Source organism: Phocoena phocoena, chromosome 14 (assembly GCF_963924675.1).
Source record: "Phocoena phocoena chromosome 14, mPhoPho1.1, whole genome shotgun sequence".
Classification (NCBI taxonomy): Eukaryota; Metazoa; Chordata; class Mammalia; order Artiodactyla; family Phocoenidae; genus Phocoena; species Phocoena phocoena.
Window position 1 is genome coordinate 5,229,522 of NC_089232.1, and position 21,964 is coordinate 5,251,485.

At 47.8% G+C, this 21,964-nt stretch overlaps 1 protein-coding gene across 41 annotated transcripts in view; it reads right to left on the reverse strand.

The window, feature by feature from the left end:
• Window positions 1–21,964, reverse strand: part of MAP4K4 (mitogen-activated protein kinase kinase kinase kinase 4) — a 171,911-nt gene that overhangs the window by 56,102 nt on the left and 93,845 nt on the right. For all 41 annotated transcript variants that reach the window (XM_065891503.1, XM_065891532.1, XM_065891535.1 and 38 more), the window contains 2 exons: window positions 3,831–3,956; window positions 2,449–2,559 (listed from right to left, as the gene is read on the reverse strand). In XM_065891503.1, coding sequence (XP_065747575.1) covers window positions 2,449–2,559; window positions 3,831–3,956 — 237 coding nt within the window. The remainder of the gene's footprint in view (window positions 1–2,448; window positions 2,560–3,830; window positions 3,957–21,964) is intronic.

The window sequence follows — 21,964 nt, forward strand, 5'->3', positions numbered from 1 at the left end:
TCTATGAAAACGCGAGGCTGCCGTGTGGATGGTGACCATGGAAACGGGCCGGAAGGAACACGCGGCTTCACGTCTCGAGGCTCTCGGTGGGCCCAGGAGAGCTTTTCTACTGCCGTCTGAGGCCCACGTGCCCACAACTCTCAACCTGCTGAGATCTTCACTCCACAGCAACTGACTCTACCGTCCACCAAGGAATGAGGACGTCTGTCACCACAGAAATCAGCCTCCGGCACGCCTCTGGGATGCCCTGCTTTCCTTCCCCATGAGCGGCCTTCTCACCACTCTGCTCTCTCTTTCCCAACACTGACTCCCGTGACCCGTGACGAACACACATGAGTACATGACACTGACTCTTCCAGAAGCTTCTGTTTGAGGTTAGTCCATTTAGACGTTCGTCGTAGGAAATATTGCCATCCTAGATGAAGTGACGTGAAGGAAACTCTCGTTTCAGGTGCCCACGGGGGCGGAAAACATCTGCTGCATCTTGAAAAGATGTTCATTGAGCTACTATGTTCAGGTTGATCTGGGGCCTCAAGCAACCTGGGCTTCTTTCAAAAAATGCTGTCTTGAGTTCAATGGTGGAAAAACGGTTGCATACATTTAGTTACCTACCCACATGTTATATTAACTGATTCCTGACACTAAAACTCATTTACTTCTCATAATAATGGTACTTCCTTCATAGGACTGGGACCTAGATTTTACATATGAAGAAAGTAAGTCTGGAAAGTTGAGTAACTTGGCAGGGGATGTGCAAAAGGTAAGCAACAGAGGCAGGACTCGGGCTTCCCTGGTGGCGCAGTGGTTGAGAGTCCGCCTGCCGATGCAGGGGACACGGGTTCGTGCCCCGGTCCGGGAAGATCCCACATGCCGCGGAGCGGCTGGGCCCGTGAGCCATGGCCGCTGAGCCTGTGCGTCCAGAGCCTGTGCTCCGCAACGGGAGGGGCCACAACAGTGAGAGGCCCGCGTACCGCAAAAAAAAAAAAAAAAAAAGAAAGAAACAGAGGCAGGACTCGAACCCAAGTCTACCTCACTTGAGGCCCATGCTCTTAGCCACTGCTCTCTCCTGCCCACCCTGAGTTTTCGTTATCAAGATAATAAATACACCTGCCCACTCACTGAACTCCCTCACAGCAGTATAGGGCAGGAGGCTTAGTTTCCCATGTTAAGGCTCCTGTAATAACCATAAAAGAATCTTGATATTTTTATAATGAAACTTGTATGTGATGATAAGAAGACGGGGTCTCCCATCTCACCCTCTACAACTGGTTTTCCTAGGGGAATTGTCCATTGTCAAGGGCTCTGTAAACTTTCTAAATAAAAAGAAATTCAGACTATCTCTGAATTCTAGATGGCATTTTTGTTTGTTTGTTTGTTTGCGGTATGCGGGCCTCTCACTGCTGTGGCCTCTCCGGTTGCGGAGCACAGGCTCCGGACACGCAGGCTCAGTGGCCATGGCTCACAGGCCCAGCCGCTCCGCGGCATGTGGGATCTTCCCGAACCGGGGCACGAACCCACGTCCCCTGCATCAGCAGGCGGACTCTCAACCACTGCGCCACCAGGGAAGCCCCTAGATGGCATTTTTGAAAACCTGCAGTCCTCTGTGAAACTTAAACGTAAAAAGTGGAGTAAATTTATCTATAAATAAAAAATAAAGTACCATTTTTTTTTATTAGTGACAGAAACGTAAGAATTAGATTCCAGTTCAACTCCATAGTCTTTATTTTTAAAATGTGGTCGGTAAATGAAATCCAACCAAGTAACTTAAGTGTGTAATTGAGGGGTAAAGTAGAGAGAAAAACTGCACCAGCTGACCAGAGGAAAGAGGCCCACTGGCAACTCACATGCAGTTTTCCAATATGAAATTTTCGCACACTCTGCCTGTGCTGTCAGGACAGCTCTACTACTGAAAGGGATCGTCTAGAAGCCGCTAAAACGGTAGCCAAGAACTTGCTCTGACATAAACCAGCTTTCCAGTTGGCTGTAAGTAACATTAAACATCAGAACTTCTCCTCATAAACACTGTCACAGATTCTAACAGTTAATGCCGAAGTCCACAAGCTGATTTTGAAAGCCAGCATTTAGGACCATTAATATTGCTTTATAAGCTTAGACACATGATTCCCATAAACACAAGAGTTAGGGATTATTTCTCCTCCTCTCCACTCTGATTTTCTTCTTCATAACTGCAGGATGAATTCAGGGAAATACCAAAAAAAAAAAAAAAAAAAAAAAAGCTATTGTTTCTAGTTTCTTTGGATACTTGCCAGGCTCAAAACCATGATGTGGCTTAAACTATCAAAGCCAGCTGGTGATGCAGAACCCTTGGCTGTCACGAAAAGAATAACCTGTTCAGGTCGCAGCTAATGCACAGAAACCCTCGGGGCCGGGCAAGTGGAAATGGAAACACGAGCCCACGCCTGGCTGCCTCAGCTGTGCCCCACTTACCCTCAGGATCTCCCTGGAGATGTAGGCTATCCAGTCTTCCTTGAGCGTGTTGCCCTTGGTGTTCTTCACGAGGTCTGTGATGGACCCGGCCCCGCAGAACTCCATAACAAGCTGGAGAGAGACAAGACGCGCTGTGGCCAACACGTCCCCCCAGTGGCCAGAGCATCACAGATGTCAGCACACACCCGGGTAGGCCGGGGGGCAGTCTAACCACCCCCCTCCTTTCCTAAAGGTCTGGGCGCACGACCACCGTGGAGGCACCGAACTCCTGAGAGCGTATCTCATCACACCCCATCTATTCGGCACAGACGTCCGGTCCAGGAGACCGGCGTCTGCATGTCCCACGGCGCAGCCCGTGCAGAGGCCCTGAAGCCCCCCTCCTCTCCTGAGCACAGATGCAAGTGGACCGCTTGCTCCTAATCAACGCCCACTCATCAGAAATCTGACCTAAATACCCCTTAACAGGCTTCCCAACTTGCCAGTGTCTAAACTGTTCTATTTTCCACATATCGTGATTCTCCAACTATTTTATATTAACTGCGTTTAGTACGGTTTAAAAATTTCTCTTTAAAAAGAGAAATACTATTTTTAAGCAGCACATCATTTTTTAAAAGACACCATTTACAATACCTAAATGTTTCCACAATACGAACACAAGTATATTTCCAAAGTACTTAGAAAATAAACTGAGTTGAACTATTCTAAAAATTTAACTGTGTTTGGATACGGGCAATGGAAATAAAGGTAACTGTTTCCCTTTTACTATCCTAACTTTGCAAACCGTCTCTAATGGCTTTTTGAAAAATCAGAAGAGCATTCATCTATCTTCCTGCCCTATAAGCCCAGTACCTCTGACATAACGTGATAACCACAGATCTGACACTATCTCGGTGTCATCACCTTGAATAGAAATGTATTCAATAAGAGATACGGTTGAATATGTATAAATTCTAGAAATTTCCCTGGAGTCCACTGTTCTTAATAAATTACTGAACTAAGTTTGTTTTCTTGCAATCTGTCTCTCATTCCAACATAGTAAAGAAAGATGCATTTAGTTGAGATTCCACATTACTTAATTTACATAAAGTTTTTATCACATTGCTTTCATTTTCAAGCTAATTTCCTTGCTATTTTGTTGCTTGTTTTTTTTAATGTGCCATTTTATTCCCAAAACACAAGTTAACTCTTTTTCCTGCAATGTGAAATCAACACCAAAATAAACATTCAGGACACCTTCCATTGAGAAGGCCAGGGAAGATACCAGATGTTACCCCTTTTTCTTTGCTTTTTCTCTCCCCTCCCCCCTCTGGAAGGTTCTTAATGCCCTTTTAAATACAATCAAAGAGGAAACCCCACAGAATGCTCAGGAAACGTCTGCCTACCCAGAGTTGGTCATCGTGTCCTGGGGGGCTCTTTTTAATGAAAGCACCGTAATACGTTGCAATATTTCTATGATGAGAATATTTCTTCAGCATATTTATCTCCAGCTTGATTTCCTCCTCTTCATCCTTAAGAAAAAATAAAAATAAAATGTGCGGCTTTTGAATGACATGTAGGACTTTACTTTCTCCACTCGCAGGCAGTCAGACGCTCCCAGCCCCTCCAGCAAGGGAGAGACACTTTACTCTTGTGCCAGTAATCGGGGACTTTCGGCGACGCATCCTTTGAAATGTGATTACAAGCTCTGCAAGAAGAAGTACAAGCACAAAAGGTAAAGATGAAACAGGAAGCAGCAGGGGCAGAGGGCACGCGTGGCCTGGCTCTTCCACGGGCCACGTGACCCCAGGCCCAGGCAATTCTCTCCACTGCTCTGGGCCTCAACTGGCTTATCTGTAAAAATGGGAGGAAAAAGGAAACTGGCTGATACTACTTCAAATGACTAGGAAGGGCTGCTTCTTTTCTAGAGAACATTTGTGCGTATAAATCGTCCGACGCACTTAAGGTTCACCTCTGAGAGCATCACACGGCACCATCACCCTGGGTCGGGGGCAGGGGCCAAGCTCAGGGGCCCTGTGGTCCTGGACGGACAGCGCCCCCAAGACACTCGGGCCAGTCCAGGAGCCCAGAAACATAAACACCACTCGGTGGCGGCAGGTTGTCCCTAGATTGTCCCCCATCCTAGACTGGGGGGCTCATCCCCCCGCCTCTTGCTTTACTAAAATAAGACGAGCAGAGGAAGAAATGAAGAGTCTGTATGAGAAGATTAGAGGGAGAATGAAGGGGACAGATGGTGACAAAGGTCCAGAAGATAAAAATAAGCTGCTCTTGTGAATGTTGAGGTCTCCGCCTTCTCCCACACCAACACCCCCCCCCGCCCCGGGGAAAACCGCGTCATCGGGGGCGTCCTGTGCCCTGCTGCACACACGGACACGGGGAGAGGGTAACGCCAAACCATCTGCAAAGAGTCATCCGAAGAAAGGTTTACAGGCAGCACGAGAATGAGAGGAAAGCAGAATTAAAGTGAGAAAGAAGAGAGCATGTGTAGGAATAGAGAAAATCTGCCTTGGTTAGAAAGGGGTGTTTGCGGGAAGATGAAGAAGATCTCTGAGCAAAGCCTCGTAACCAGATCTCTAGGATTCCCTTTATTTCATGTATTTTCAACAGGAAATGATGACTGCTTCCCTAAAACCTCCTGACTTTTCTACACTGACACACTCCTTCCACTTTAGCTGATATCCTTCCGTCTCCAGGGAAGACTCAGGGATTCTGAGCCACATAGGTACGTGTATATGCACACGTGTGCGCGCACACACACACACGCACACGCACACACAAAACCTACTGTTGCAGCCTAGCATCTCCAAGAACCTTTCATAAGGCCTCACAGACCTAAAGTAAGTTTGGTTTGCAAACACTGCTCTTAGGGCAACATCATTAATTAGATATTAACAGTGAGACCAAATGAAAAAAGAAAATGTCTTTTTAAAAACAACTTTCAGTTGGTCATTACTGCTTAATAAACCCAATACCCACGAAAACATGTAACCATCCAACACCGGTGATTCTCATGGCGGTGGCTTCCAGCTCGGTCCAGAGACGTTAAGTGTGAGACTACGGCAGCGTACAGAAGACAGGCATGGTTGTCATGTGACTTTGGCAGATGACGACATAAATATGAAGCAGAGTCACATGGCTGAGCACAGTCTAGACACTAGTCTGCGTAATCATTCTCATTCAAAACCCATATATATGTAAATCACACCAAATACATATGAATTTCAATGGCCATGGTTAAAGCAGCAATGAACAGTGGGAACTGAACAACTAGGATAATTAACTAGCTTAATTCTAAAAAAACCAGAGCTTAGCCTGGCTAGTATTACACAATCACACACCTCTATCTGGGACCTCTATAGTATAGAAACTTTATACTATAAAACATAAAGGGGCAACAGCTTTTGTTCATACTGGGCACAAGGAAGCACGCCCCAAGCAGAATTAGGAAGCCCCATCCATCCACAGCTTTATCTTACGCTCACGTTCGCGCCCATGCTGTGGAAGGACCACCACCCTGCCGGCACAGGTGCCTTGCTCTCTCTGGATCACAGCTCACGACTCGCCGCCCACAGTCTCTGGGTTCCTGGGCAGCCAGGACACCCCAACGAGGCCTGTCGAGACTGACACGTTCCTAACAAAAATGAGCGCGAGTCTGGCCATAGCCTCGCTCCTGCTGGAAAGGAGGTGGTGTTACTCCAGGATTAGAAAGTCAACTAAAGGTTTGATTTTTTTCCTCTTATCCAAAACCGGTAAACCTGTAAGGATCTGGGGTACAAAGACTAAACAAAAACAAAAGGAACAATGCTGAACTAGAATAGGGAAAAATCAACACACTACTGATTTTAATCTTCTGTGCTAAGAGCGCAGCCACTCACTTCGTGCAGTAATGTGTGCCTTCCCGGACGGAAGGCGGGACTTCACTGCTCCATCCCTAACCCTTCCTAGGGGCCTCCACCCGCCCCCCACGCTGCCTAAGTCACCCCAGGGTCTTTAGTCCCTGTGATGCTCTGCCAGTAGGTTTCACTTCTGGACAGAAAGCAAACGCTACCTGCAGTTCTCCCACAAGAAGCTTCCTGAGCAATAATTAAGGGTCTTGACATACTGTGACTGGTTTTGACATATTTTTTCTTTTAGTGACAAAAACCAGTGTCTTCCAGGATCTAACTCGCTCACTGCTCTGTGTAAGAACAACCAAGACCCTCCATCGGCACCTGATGTTTTCGGAGCCCACTGAGTTAAAATCCTCACACATCTTACACGTTTAAAGATCCCCATAGGCTTAAATGCGGTACTGCTCACCGGTGTGAAAAGCACTTAATATGCACACGGGTAATACTGCTGGAGGACCATCACGGCACAACGCATCTCCCTGAACCTAAGATGCTGCTAGACAGACACCCAATCACTTTTCGTAACGAAACTACGATTCACCATCAACCGTAAGACGCAGGCTGTAACATCTTTGAAACTGGGCTGCAAGTTACAAACAAGGAAATATGACATAAGAACAGCTTAAACACAGTTTGGTAACAGCTTTTCTAATATGACTGAAACATCCAAATATTTTCCGAAAATACAGTAATCAGATCGATGTCTCTTGCCAGAATACTTCCGGGGTCTTAAGTAGTCAAATCCTGGAAGCAGATGAAACTGAACTACAAATACTGAGAGGAAAACATACTGTCCTCTCAAATCATCATTTCAGGATAAGGATTATATATACTTTGAAACATTCCTTCTCTGGCTTCTCTGATTTTCAAATAGATGGCTATTGCACAGTTTGTAAAATAAAAAGGCACTCAGCACCACTAACTGTCATTCACTGTCTAATTATGAGTGCCCACCTTGGAGGAAAAGCATCAGAAACGCAGAATCTACCAACAGTTTGGAGCCAACTGCAGCTGGAATCCTAATCACGACTAATGCTTATAATATAGTGTCTTATACGGTGTCTTTAGGGTAATAACGAACCAACTTCTGAGTTCGAATCTCCCTTCAGTCATTAGGTGAAAACAAGTTCGGTGTTCTCATTCCAGTATTTAAAGGCATGCACACCACCACCAAAGACAAACACCTCATTTTGCCAGAAAAGATACAGCGGAAAACAGACTTAGAACAGACTAACTGCATTTTAAAAACGATGACAAATCCCACATTTGCAAAGAAAGTGGATGTAGCAAAGCTCCATGAGGAAGTGATATATCCAAGTATCCCGGCCGAGTCCAAACGCCTCTGCCCTTCATCCTCCCCTTTAGGAGGCCACAGTCATGTACAGATGGAAAAAAAAAGATTAAGGGTCACTTGAGAGAGGAGAGCGGACTTTTGGGGAGGAGAGCGGACTTTTGGGGAGGAGAGCAGGCCCCCCTCTGGGTCTCCTCCAGGGATGAGGCAGCTGCCAGCCCCCTGGTGATCTAAGGCAGCTGATGCCAATTAGCATTCTGGACTCTCCCCAGTGGGAGCAAACTCCGACAGAAAAGGTCTTTGTCTCAGGCTAAGACTAGGGAGGAGTTTTCCTTTGCCTTCCTTGGCTGCTAGAGGACAGGGGGGGTGGGGGGGGTGGGGGGACACGGGACGGGGAGTGTACATCTGAATCGTGGTCATCTTCAAAAGCCGCTGTGGGTTTGGGAGTCATAGGAAAAGCCCTGTCCACTCCACAGTCTGAGCACAGAGCAGTGCATAGGACTAGTAGGGTTTCTTAATGACTCCTGAAAATGTTGTTTAAACTCTCTTGTTACCAAAATTCTGTCTCCTTCCACTGCCAGCAGGCAGACCTCCAATGAGCCCGATTGGGAGGACCCAGGAGGTCTGGGGGGTGCTCTCCCCAGCAGCCCCTCCTTACAGAATTAAGCCTACTCATTAAGAGCTGAACAAAAACAGGAAGGGCCATTCATTAGTCACTCTATCTTTACTAGATGGAGAGAATACTAATAAAATGAAATACACGGGTATCTCTGGCAGATTTCACCGCCAAAAGGTATATACTTAGAATGAAAATAGCCATTGACTATCCATTTTAGAAAAAAAGTTTACAAGTTTGTTTTAGTTAACGACTACCAACCCCTTCTTTACGGGACTGTGAACTGGCAGAGAAATGAGGGCAGATCACCTTTCACTTGGCAAACCCCAGCGACATCTGAGAGTGTATCACACCAAGCTGAATTAACCAAAATTAATTTTTATGACTCAGACATATGAAGAGTTCTGCAACTTAACTTCACTGATAATTCAACCAGACAGAGGCGAACACGACTCTGCAGGGAAGCTTCTAGAGCAAAATGAAGGTCCAGGATCTGGTCGAAGGAAGGAATGGAACGTTCTTTAAAATTAATCCGCGTCCATCTCAGAAGACCCATCAGCTCCAGAACAAAAACCCCAACAGAAAAATGACAAAATTAACATAGCTGCCCTCGTGACGTCTTACTCAACAAGGAATACTGCCTTGAACACATTTCAGACAAAAAGACATGCTCCCTAGTTTTGCTACTGAGCCAACGGACTTCTGAGACCCCAAAGTCTAACCCTAACGGCCCTGAAGCGCTTAACCTGCTCTTTCTGTCGACAGACACCACCACGTAGGACTTTACTTGACTCAGCCAAGTGTTCTATGAAATCTGCTATATTTCAGCGAGGCTGTGTCACTCGACTGGGCTCTAAGAGCAGCGTGGTGAAGAAGAGAACTGCAGAGCGGCACCGTCCACCGGGAGGGGCGTGGCAGGGTGGTAACTTCAGGATGTGGCGAGACGGTGCAGGACGGCAAGTACAACCCATTTTCCTCAACGTCTCTCACTCACGAAAAACCTGGGGAGACTGGTGCTTGCAAGGAGGCCAAGACACACCTCTGGGATGACCCCTGACCAACAAGCACAGCATGGCGAATGAACACGGTGAGCTAACTCAAATCACAAAGTCAGGTAAGACCCATCGCTATTTTCTCCAGGATCTACACGAAACTATGAGAACTTTCCAAAGTGTCAAGCCCCAATTTACAGGACACAATTCCCCAGGATACAAGTTGCTTCGATAGTCTAACTTGAAATAAATCACATCAATACTTGATTTTAGAACCCATCCATTTTCCTCCTCCATTGGGGACCCTTTAGTATGACCCCTAAAGTAAGAGCTGAAACCTAGGTCCCCACAGAGATGGAAAGCAGATCTCCTGGGTAAGGCCCAGAGTGACCAAAATCAAATCCGCCACCAAAACACTTGATTGTCACCCCAAAATATGCTCTTTGACATGGGATTATTTTAAGCTAAAGGGACTTGAAAAGCAGCAGGGACAAAAAAGGTGCTCTGACCTCCCCTTTTCTCCCTGAAAGCAAGCGATAAAACTCCCATATGAAAGGCAGCATCCTTCCTATACCAACTGGAAAAAACATTCTTATCACCAGAGCCAGGGGATTGAGGCCAAAAGAATTCTGTACAAGCAAGCCTCTTATCTTCTGTTAGCTGTCCCATATGGTTTAGTTACTGGTCCACAATGGCATCTCTCTGTTCAACCTGGTACACAGACAGAGTCTTCTTTGAGTCTTCGTTTTCCTTGTGAAGGCTCCCATGTATATACAAGATAGACAAGTTAGCAAACCTGTTCGTTTTCGTCTTGTTAATCTTTTATTACATGATCAAGAACCTAAAAGGGTAGAAGGCAAGGGTTTTTTTCCTCCCCTACATAACCAAACCTGTAATTATATTATGAGACCAGAAAGAGATCAGTAATCCAAAATGCTCAGAAGATGACAAAATAATATATTCTTAACATCAGCATTTTGCCATTGGTAACACCGGTGTACAAGTATATTTAGATAACTCCACACGTTTCAATGTGTACACAGAAAGAAAAAAGAAGAACTGTGCCCTAAGATTACCTCTGGATTACAGAGGTTTTCTTCTTTAACTTGCCCAATTTTCAACAATGCTATTTTCCTACGTGGGGGAAAGTTAAGAGTTTCGAGTAGAGGCATTAACTCCATAAGCATCCAAATGAGTTTCCTTCTGGCCGTTCGCATGTCCAGCTCCCCCGCCCTCCCTGGACAGGGGGCCCTCACGCCCCCCTTGCTGGTCCCGAGTCACCGCCAAGCTCCCCGCTCCGGCCACTCACTCCAGCGCTCAGCTGTACGGGGAGGGCGAGGGGAGTTTGAAGAATGGGAACCTTGCTGGTTAACCTGCCTCCCGCTGGGTCAGCGACACCCAGAGCTCGGACCTCCACGGTCACATCTTCCTGTTGGTTCCAATGGTACCAATCCAGGCCCATGGCTTTCTGAGATCAGAAATTTCCAAGCTCAAGTTGTTTCCGGAGCAGAGGAGAGGTACCTGGAGCCCGGGATCAACCATCGCGCCAGCTTCACCTTCCTGACCTGCCCGAGGGCCCTGGACAGAGTCTTGCCTCTGTGCCCACGCCCTTCCCTAAGCCAGGGGCGAACTCCACCAAGAGCACTGAGCACATGTTAAAACCTGAAAGCCAGGCCCTAGTAAGCGGTGGCAAGAAGGGGCACAGCTCTGGAGGAGCTATGAGTGTGGACAACATCACACGTCTGTGCGCTTCTGACTGGCCCCATCGCGCACCCACACACACAGAGCCCCTACTTACACAACTGACACGGCAAGTCAGTCAAAGGCTGGCTCTGAAAATAGCCTGCAAGTGAAAAGGACAAAGGCCAAACTTCTGTTCCTGGCTAAGAAGGAGGGTCAAGGGCCAGATGTACTCCCACTTGAACAACTACAATAGATAAAACGAATGAACGAGTTTTAGGACCCTGCACACCAGGGATTGAAGGACAGTGAGCTCTGAGAGACGGGAACACGGGGAACACGAGGAAAGACCTACAAATGCCGAGCTGCTGCCCCGGGAGATTCCAGGCTGCAGCAAAGCGAGAGGAAACCCCACCGAAGCCCAGAGGATGCTGAGCTGAGGACACAGAGCTGAGGGCAGCTGGAGCGTGCAGGACAGAGGTCAGGGAGGAGAGATGCAGAGACGGGGCAGGAGATCTGAGCAGAGCACCCAACACATCCTCCTGAGGTCAGGGGAGGACCCCCAGAGGATCGGGGAACAGTGCCTGCTGCCACTGTCCAGACTGGAAAATCTCCGCATTCACAGGAACTTGGGCACGGCATTCAGGAGGCTCCTGCCGCAGCAGTGCGGTAAAATTAGCTCTAGACTAAATGCTGATCTGACCCCAAGGAACGGACCTTAAAAGGCTCAGACGGATTCCAAGTAACTAACTACATCCCAGGCGAAAGCTCAAGAATATTACAAGAATATAAAACGTCCAAATACCCAATAAGGTACAAATCACATGGCTGGCATCCAATTAAAAATTACCAGTGTGCAAAGAAGTGGGAACAAATGCCCATGGGGGGGTGGTGGAAGGGGGTCAACTGAAATGAACCCAGGTAATGGAATCAGCGGACAAGAACACCACACCACCTACAACCTACACCCTTGCAGGTAATAACCACTAAGCCTTTCGGGGCATCTGCCGGTGAAGGAATCTGAGACTCAGTTTGTTTTATATGGCTCATTAAATTAGAACCCAGGGTGTTCAGAACACAACAACTTGGATTTACAGATGTTTTGATTCCTCTACCAGGGTGGAAGGCTAAAGACCCTCACCTCCAAACAACATAGAGACCATCTGGTCCCACTTTCCCACCACTAAAGGAATATCATCATAATTTTGAAAATTTTAAGTCACACATAGGAAATCAACTGAACAAAATTAATGTGCAAAATATGCTTTCGATGAGATCGTTAAAATAACTTTTGTTTGATCTCAATCACTATAAGCAAGCTATTTAGTTCATGCCTGAATCAAAAGTATAGAAATTGCCAAAATCAAGCAAGTAATAGACCATACTCTCTGCCAGGGTCGGGATGGGTAGTGACTGGTGGTGGACGGTGTCCAATGGCCAGTATTTACAAAGCTCAGTGATCTTCTAATTCTGACCTCGAGCATCACAGTGGCCAAAGATTTTGGGGCATGTTTCATGGTTTTACCTTGACCTTTCCCTCACCCTTCCTGTCTCCCTCACCTCCCACCCTCACGAGCTACCCTAATTCCTGCTTATATGATCTGTGTCATGATATACCACAGCAGGTGAGCGCAAGAGGAGAAAGAAGCAAGGACAGTCTAGAGAAAAGTAATCAGATCTTCCTTCGGTCAGCTATCTTGCAAGTGTCATGGTGTTAAGCCAAAATAGGAAGTAAGTACCTCCAACCTGGCTCCTGGCGCTTCCCGGATAACAGAAATCTGCAATCGTGTGCCAATCGTGGCAACAAGGAAATAAGCCTTAGTGTAAAGGTGTGTTTTGTTACTTTCAAATAATTCTCTTCACTGTGGGTAATCTGCGTATCTGGAAAGGGATTCCCTCTTTGCTCTGAAATGGCAGTTTCCACTCAAATACCATGAACTGGCCTGACACAACTTTACAGCCTGCAGAAGTGTCTGGGGGATCTTCATGGAAACCACGTGTGAAGAGCCGTTCCCTCAGCTCTGAGGATGCTTCCACAGAAGTGACTCAAGAAGACAAGGACCGAGTTCCACAAGTCTTTGGGGCAAACAGAAAACAGAAACGAGATAGTCTAACTCCTGACAGACACCCCCTTTCCAAAAGCTTTTAGGCAACAAAATTCAGGTAAGTGCATCACGGGCAACATTACACGGCATCCGCGCTCATCCAGGGGGACTTGCGCGGATGTGGACCGCCCCAGTGCTTCTCAAAACTCCTTACTTGGGCCTCCTGGTGGCGCAGTGGTTAAGAATCTGCCTGCCAGTGCAGGGGACACGGGTTCGAGCCCTGGTCCGGGAAGACCTCACATGCCGCGGAGCAACTAAGCCCGTGAGCCACAACTACTGAGCCCGCATGCCACAACTACTGAAGCCCGTGCACCTAGAGCCTGTGCTCCGCAACAAGAGAAGCCACCGCAGTGAGAAGCCCGCGCACTACAACGAAGAGTAGACCCTGGTCAACGCAACTAGAGAAAGCCCGCATGCAGCAACGAAGACCCAACGCACCCAAAAAAAAACATATATATATATATATCTATATATAGATATATAGATATATAGATATATTAAAGTTTACTTGGCTGCCCCCCACCCCTTTAAAAACAAAAACACAAAAAACCTCCTTGCTTGTGAGTGATGGTGCCTCACGACCGCGGGCGGAGAAAAGCTACAGGATAGCCTCAGTGATTAAACCTCGTCTCCTTATTTTCCAATTCCAACTAGGAAAATAATCTAAAACGCCTCTCCCTTCTACTTTCCCCTACTTTTTTTTTTTTTTTTTTTTTCTTTTTGCGGTACGCGGGCCTCTCACTCTTGTGGCCTCTCCCGTTGCGGAGCACAGGCTCCGGACGTGCAGGCTCAACGGCCATGGCTCATGGGCCCAGCCGCTCCGCAGCACGTGGGATCTTCCCGGACCGGGGCACGAACCCACATAACCTGCATCGGCAGGCGGACTCTCAACCACTGCGCCACCAGGGAAGCCCTACTTTCTCCTACTTTTTAGAAACATACCAAATCACGTGAAGAGAGAAAATGGGAGGAATACAGAACCCTAACCCTGAGCCCCAGACATGAACCTGAGCAGCCGACGGGGTTCTGACCCTGTAGGATCCACCCCCTCCCCTAGACTAGATGGGGGACTGACCTCCAGTCTTAATAAAACCCAAAGGGAAGTTCTGCTGTGAACCAGACCAATCCATTCAGGTACAGCCCACGGTACAGTTTGGTCCTTCTTGGGAAAAGTCTTGATGGATGCTTTATACTCCGTCAGAAATTTATACAATGTGTCCCCGAGCCTCCCAGCTGGAGACACCCTTCCCCCCAGAACAGCCACCTCCCCCCCAGCTCTGCACCACAGTCACACCAGCTGCACGGCTCAAGCTGCAGAAGAACCTAGAAAGGCAACGAAAACATCCAGTAGCATAAAAACCATGCATCTGGGGACAGACAGATCGTCATCTGTCTCAGCACTCAGCCCCACAAAACCCCGCTTCAAATCTACCTCCTGGGCTTCCCTGGTGGCGCAGTGCTTGGGTGTGCTCACCCATCCAGCACAGAGGGAGAGGTCCCTGTTACAGCATCATATATAAGCCTGCTGCAATAAGGTTTGCTGGTGCAAAGGCTCTCTTACTGAGGACCCTAGTCCTGGAAGGCTTCTCCTCCCGCGAGCTGCCAGCTCCGTCTTCTGAACCAGGCTCACGTCCCAGGGATGGGTCACAAAGCTGACGACGATGCCTGGCACCTCACTCCCCACCCGGCCCACCCTCCCTGCTCTCACAACAGTGAGACGCCCACGTACCGCAAAAAAAAAAAAAAAAATCTACCTCCTCTGTGAGGACGTAAGCTCCAGGAAGGCAGGGACTCCACCCTGCTCACGTCCAGGCCCCTGACAGGCCCTGTCAGACTAAATGTGTGCACTGTGTACAGCTGGAGCTGAGACAGGTGATCTTCAAAGTAAGAAATAAAAAGTTAAAAAGAGTAAATCTCTGAGCCTCAGTTTCCCTGCATGCAAGAGGAGGAAACTCTACTCCATTCTTGGCTGGGGAGTCACACCCCAGGGTGGAGGAATAGGAAAGTCAGGTAACATGCAAAGACCGCCATGGCGCCCGGCACACGGCAGGTACTCAAACGTGAGGTTCGGAAAACGAACTACAATGATCTTTTTTTTGCTCTATAAACTGATGTAATACAACTCCGAACACGAAGCGTGCCTGCGGCAGCCTGTCAAGGGCAACCCCGGTGAACTCAGACCAGCGAGCTCGGTGTCACCCGCCCTCGGGCAGCAGGTACGTGGACACTTGCCAGGCTTATCGACTCCCCGCTGTGACGGCTGAGAGGCCAAGCGAGGGCGCCGGCCCCCGACAAGAGCAACAGCCAGATCCTGAAACGGTCGTCTCACCGCAAGCTGACTGCACGGTCTGCTCAGGCCTCCCGCTAGAGAACAGTTAGCGACGTGCGTCTTCAACCACGTGTCACCTTCTCATACAGGGACGCACCGATAAACTACAGGGGCTCCTCTTGGGAAAATGTGGAGAGATGCCAAAACTCCAGATACCAAAAGGATGGGAGGAGAGAGAACCAATTATCTTCATTATGTGATTCAGTTAGAAAGAAGATGACTCAGTGCTGAGACTGGTATTAATCAACTGCATTCTGAAGCTTTTAAGGAGCGTCACAGCTATGAGGGGGACAAACTCACCCTGCTACAGCTTCATTCCCAGTATTTTCATTCGGAGACATGTTGTGATCACAATAAACGGCACTGCTGATGGTGAATACTATTTGTATTTTATCAGAAAATAATGTTTCTTTTGACTGTGACTTTAAAAGATATACAGAGTTGCTGTTTAAAACGTGAATTTTATCGCATACAGGAATAAAAATTGTTTTCCAGAAAACAAATTTTTAATTTTAAGAGTGGAAGACAATAGTACAGGATTAAGGCTCTCCGATATAAAGAGGCAAACAAAAAGTTTCCACAAATTTTGAAGATGCAACTTCAATGTCGTATCTTAATCTCACTTCTTTTACCTCAGATAGTCCCCTATCCCCTCAACCAGCAGTTATTTAAAGCAAAGGAAAGGTGCAGATTCCTTTGTTTCAGCAAACTTTTTGTTATTTATCACTTTATATAGAACTTCAGGGCAGGGTACTACATGCACAGTTCACAAAGCTGTAATAAGTCATGCTGGTCTAAAACTAGCTCCGTGAGATCACGGTACCTAATACATCTTTCCTCCTTTTACACGCGCGCGCGCGCACACACACACACACACACACACGCACACTGCGGAGAGTAAGCTGCAGGCTGGAACTGCTGGAGAGGGACCGGAAAAGCCGGCCTGGGACATCACAGACGCAACGGTCACCCAGACGCTCCCTAAAGAGCACCCAGCACGCCCCCCACTGACCCCCGGACCACCAAGCGCCGCCCTATGTGCTGAGTGTCTGCGAAGCAACACACACAGTAAGAGTCCGCGCGGCCCTGGGGTCAGGCTGGCCACCTCGGAGTGGGTGTGTTAAAACGAACTCTCAGGCCAAGAGTCGGGCCACAGAGACCCTGTTCTGCCCTCAAGGCGATGAGGCTGGAGAAGGGAAGGGGAGGGGAGGGGAGGGGAGGGGAGGAAACCAGGGCCGTCACCACCAACACAACGTACAGAGTCACTACCTCAATGGCGTCTCCACCGAAATGCAAACCAGTTAGTTCCGTCTTCAAATACATTTCTCCAGTGGAAACCCGGAAAGGTCACTCACCAACCCAAACTCCCACGCACGAAGAAGGGTGTCATCCTGGTGGAACCAGCCCCTGCCATCCACCTGCAACCAGCAGCACAAACCACCAAATTCACCATCTGCCGGGACTCCAAACACGAAGGCCGAGAGTTTGAGATGTCACATTTCTCGACGGCCTTTTAGCAAGAACCATGTCCCTGTGTAGGCTCCTCCAAGGAACACGTGCATTCAGTCAGCTGGCTGAAGGCCACTTCTGCACAGATGGCAGCCAGGGGCAGGATGCAGAGGTGGAGAGACACACCAGGAAAGGGCATCAGGCTGCCCCCGGGGGAGGGGAGCCCTGCCAAGGTGCAGGCGGGCAGACCTTCCAGAGAGAGTTGAGGGGCTAGAAGAGCCAGCACAGGAGGGACCCAGACCAGAGGGATCTCAGAACACAGGATGAAGCAAGGACGCTCAAAGGACGCAAAAGCACGTCCACAGCACCAGAGCCTGGACTGAGTGAGCAACGAAACTAAACACATCTGTAGGAGAAATCAGAAAACACCCTCTTTTCCTGCCAGGCTCAGGATAAGCTGGCGACCTCGCGTCTGTGCATGGATGTTTACACGTGTGTATACTCACTAGCTGTCTGTCTGTGGAATACTGAGCCTTGGGCTAAAACAGGCACACAGAGCGCTGTAGCCTCTGTCTGCAGAATTCATTAGATTGATCGGTTTATCTAACTAAGCGCAGATGCAGGAGGGGGTAAGACTGAGTTTAAAATTTAAGGTTCTCTACGGCTTTTAAAAGGAAGAAAGAAATGCCTCTGGAGTTAAGAGTCCAGAGTAAATAAAGGGTTAATTTGAAGCTCGCTGTTCAGAGCTAAGAGCCCCTCAGTGGCTAATTTTAACTGAAGACAAGGACATCCTTAACTATTTTGGGGAGGGGGGGGTCATAAAATCTTAGAGATATAATAAGTAACAAATTCTAGAGACCCATGTGTTTTTAAATAGCATGTTGAGCTTTTTCAAATATTATAAAAACCAGTGTCAATTCAGGGAAAAGGCTTCCGCACAAGTGATTAAACTTTAATTACGTAAATAAATTATAGTATGTAGTAATTCATAATATAAATATAATTAAGTTAATATATACACATTAAAGAGATATATAAAGGAAAAAACCCAGTGGTACCATGGAATCTCCCCTAAACATTCCATCTAAAAATGTACACGAGGGCTTCCCTGGTGGCGCAGTAGTTGAGAGTCTGCCTGCCGATGCAGGGGACGCGGGTTCGTGCCCCGGTCCGGGAAGATCCCACATGCCGCGGAGCAGTTGGGCCCGTGAGCCATGGCTGCTGAGCCTGCGCATCTGGAACCTGTGCTCCGCAACGGGAGAGGCCACAGCAGTGAGAGGCCCGCGTACCGCCAAAAAAAAAAAAAACTAAAAATGTACACAAGCTGCTACGAAATGCGTCTCAGACACAGCAAACCTTCTGAGATTTGAATCAAAGTAAATTCGCTCTGATTGTCTGTCCACAGTCTTCCCTGCTGTTTCAACCACCTACTCTACCAAAATGACCATTTCTTAAACTTCAAATGAAGAAAGTTAGCATGTCTCCATCAGCGCTGCACGAAATGATTTAGAGGCAAAAACTCAGTAAGACGATGGTACTTTGAATTCACTGAAATCTTCAAGTCTGCACTGAAAACCATTCTTGGGCTCTTGAGTCACTCGTGCCTTCTCCATCAAGTAAGTACCCATTGGCATCATTCCACTATACACCAAATAATTTTCATGGAGTTGCAGGAGAAGATAAGTACATTGTCAGACCAGCTGTGCCTGGTGTGCCTGCTGCCAAAGCACACTTGGAGACCCCACGGCTGTGCCCATCCATCAGGCGTGATGTCACAGCCCCACTTAGAGACAGCCTGGCAGCCGGCATCTCCCTCCCACACAAAGGAAGCAACAGATGCTGGAGATGATACGGAAACAAACACTGGGACTGAACCACCTCAACTATTCAACGGAGGGAAGGTGTAAGTCAAGTGTCAATAGAAATACACAGAATCTACCACAGAGGTTTCGAACAGTCAGGCTTTTTTAAGTCATATGCTGCCTCCTTTCCCTAACTTTGCTTTTCCTTGTATTCAGATAAGTTAAAAGAATAAAGACTATGGCAAACACCTTGTCATTTAAGGAGCATCTGTCAAGGAAAAGTATATTAAGTAACCAGTATGTACAGTGGCAATGAGTGCCCACTTTTCAAGATCTTAGTAAAAACTACAAAGTGCTTCTCATCACATGGTGTTATGAGATTACTCAAACTGGCCTATTCTGAGGGAGTTCACAATCTAAAGGACACACCGCCCAAACACAGTACACACACAGAAGTAGCCACTACGTGAATAGAGACAGTAAACGCGCACTATCAACAAGCTTACAGGAAGCAGTTTACTGTGAGGTGGCGACTGAAAAAAAGTTCTATGAAGTGTATGTTTGAGACTAGACAAGGCTAAGGAATTCGCCTTCTAAATTATTTAGGAGAAATCTTCCTAGGACAGGCACAAACTTATTTTTAAACTAAATGCAGCCACACAGATAAACACACATGTTCAACTGGAAACTCTGAGTGATCGGCAGCGCTAAGAAACAGCTCCAATCCCAGACAAGACTGGAAACACGCCAGAAAGTCAGCCGCACTCACCCTGGTGGAGGCGGGCGCGCGGGGCGAGGGAAAACACGTTTCCGTCTTCCTATTTTCTAGATGCGTATGTTACTTTTAATGTTAGAGAAAAGGTTATTTCACCATTTAAAGAACAATTTCACATATATATGCATATATACATACCTCTCTATATATGAAACTAGAAAAATACTAATATTAACATGTTAACAGTAAACAAACCAAGGGGACAGAATTATGAAATGCTTTTTTTCATCTTTCTTTTTCTCTGGATTTTCTCCCTAGAATATCTACATTTCATAAATAAAAATAAAAACAAAAACAGTAATCTAGAAGTCATTTAAACTTTCGGTTCCAACTGCTTTATAGAGCCAGAATTTATAGACCATAAAACTCACCACCGTTAAGTGTGCTAAACTTTCCTTGGGGGAAGGAGAGGATGAACAGAACTAAGCAGCAACATTCACAGGCCCAGAAGACCTTAAACATCTAAGCTCCCACGACCAGAGCAGTTAAGAAAACATTCTCCGCCTGTGATGACCTCAGCTTTACTGAAGCAGCCTCGGCTGTGAACTCTGCTGTATCAGAGGCGGGGTAGGGTCACAGGCACGGGCACTGTGGGGGAAGAGGAAGAGGCAGAGTCCTCGTACTTGCACAGTGCCAGCCAGCCCTCTCCACGAGCTCCAGGCCACCACCCCACGCACGGCGCACCCACACCATCCAGCACTCGGGTCCAGTTATCTCCAGCCCGACCAGCAAAGAAAGGAGCAATGCGCATCTGTTCTCCATCCTCCCCTAGGGGAAAACACTAACACAGAGGCAAATAACTAGGACTGGTGGTTACTGGTAAGGCGTGGGGCTTCTCTTGGAGAAATAACCACTCACTCTGTTAGACTTGACCGTGAAGAAGCATCTCTGATGTTCCACCTTCTGCCCCTTCTGTCTGTGAACTAAGCGAAGACGGCAGGTTCCCTAAACCTCCCCGCCACCACACACCCCACGTGAACCATGGTATCATCACGAAGCACTTACACAAGCACAGCAAGACATGTCGCTGTACTTCCTCAAACCAGCATAAAGACGTGTCGGGTTAGGTAAAAGAAGGTAGGGGAGATGAGAGGAAAAAAAAATACCACTGGAACTGGGTGAGCAGTATCACCCACACCACCCTCATCATTCGGAAGAGTCAGGACCACGTGCACGGGGACATCATTCAGTGTCAGGACCACGTGCCTCCTTCAGAGTATCAGGTCCACATTTATCACACCATCAAAACTGTCAGGTCCGCAAGCACCGCATCGTATGTGACAGTCGAGTCCAGTCCGGCCCCTGCTCTCTCAAAGGTCCAAAGAGACACTGCTGCTGGACCTCGTGATTCCAAATTTTAACCTCCTCTCTCTCAAGGGTCTTCTTTTCCTTGCACCTTTTGAACAAAACCATCTCTGCAGCTATTTTCCAAATAAACTGTTTTCTTCTTTCTAAACTACTTAAGGAGAAACAATAACTACGGGGTCTTCTTTAGTTCTAGCCTCAGGCAAAAACACATCCAGCCTCTCCAGTAAGTGAACAAAAGTGAGAGGAGACTAGATGTTTCCTTGAAATGAAACCACAACAAGGAGGGTGCCAGCTCTTTCCTGGTATAAACACCTTCTCTCTCTCTCTCACTCACAGAAGAGGTCACCCAGGGGCCCACGGAAGGGGACTTGTCCTCAGGAAACACCACATGGCCACACAGTCCCTCGACCTAACAGTTACACCTGTTCCTGCTGCCCTAAGGCTACAACAAAATGCCTCACCAAAGGCTTTGCTGTGTGTTGTCTTAAAACACCCTTGTGGTCAGAAAGGAGAGAGAGCAAGTGCTGAGAGGGTCTCCTGTGAAGGTCTGGGAGGGACCGTGGCTGGGGCAGGGGGAGGGGGACTGGACAGGGCAGGGGTGCGGGTGGGGCAAGAACTCGGGCTGGCCCCCATAGAATGGGCTGGAATCCCATTTGTCAGGGTCCATCTCCCCGTCTGCATGTCACCCCAAACCTCTATCCCTGAAGCGGGGAGGGGAGGACCCCTGCCAAGATCGCAGGGTCAGCAGAAAAATGACCAGCGGCTCAAAGAGGATGAACAGTCAGCAGCGGTGTGACGTGGAGACTCCTCGAGGGCGCTGGGTAAGAACTCTGCTGGAGACCTGTCACAGCAGGGAAACTCAAAGCCAAGGCAGATGGAGTTCAGAGAGAAGTTCCCACTTTATCCCTGATCATCGGAAGTTAGCGACGCCGACTTTTCTCTTAACTCTTGCAGTTAAGCAGATAAAATTAAACCAGAAAAGAAATATTTAATCATGCCCAAAACACAAGAAGTTAAGAAGCGAAGGTCTGTTTTCCCTATAATGTGCACCTGAGCGTCTCTTACCCGTTCAAGGAGAACTTCCTCCACCAGGTCAATTTCCTTGTTTCTGTAGCGATTCAATTCAGCACCTGCTACGTGCACGACTGGCACCAGGCTACTGAGCGAGCTCCACGCCCCCCGGAGGAGACTGTTCTCTTGGAAGCTCGTGTGACGTCGCAGAAGACTAAGAGCAGAGAGAATAAACAAACGCTCTCTACGTGCAGCAGCGTGAATGGCTCTC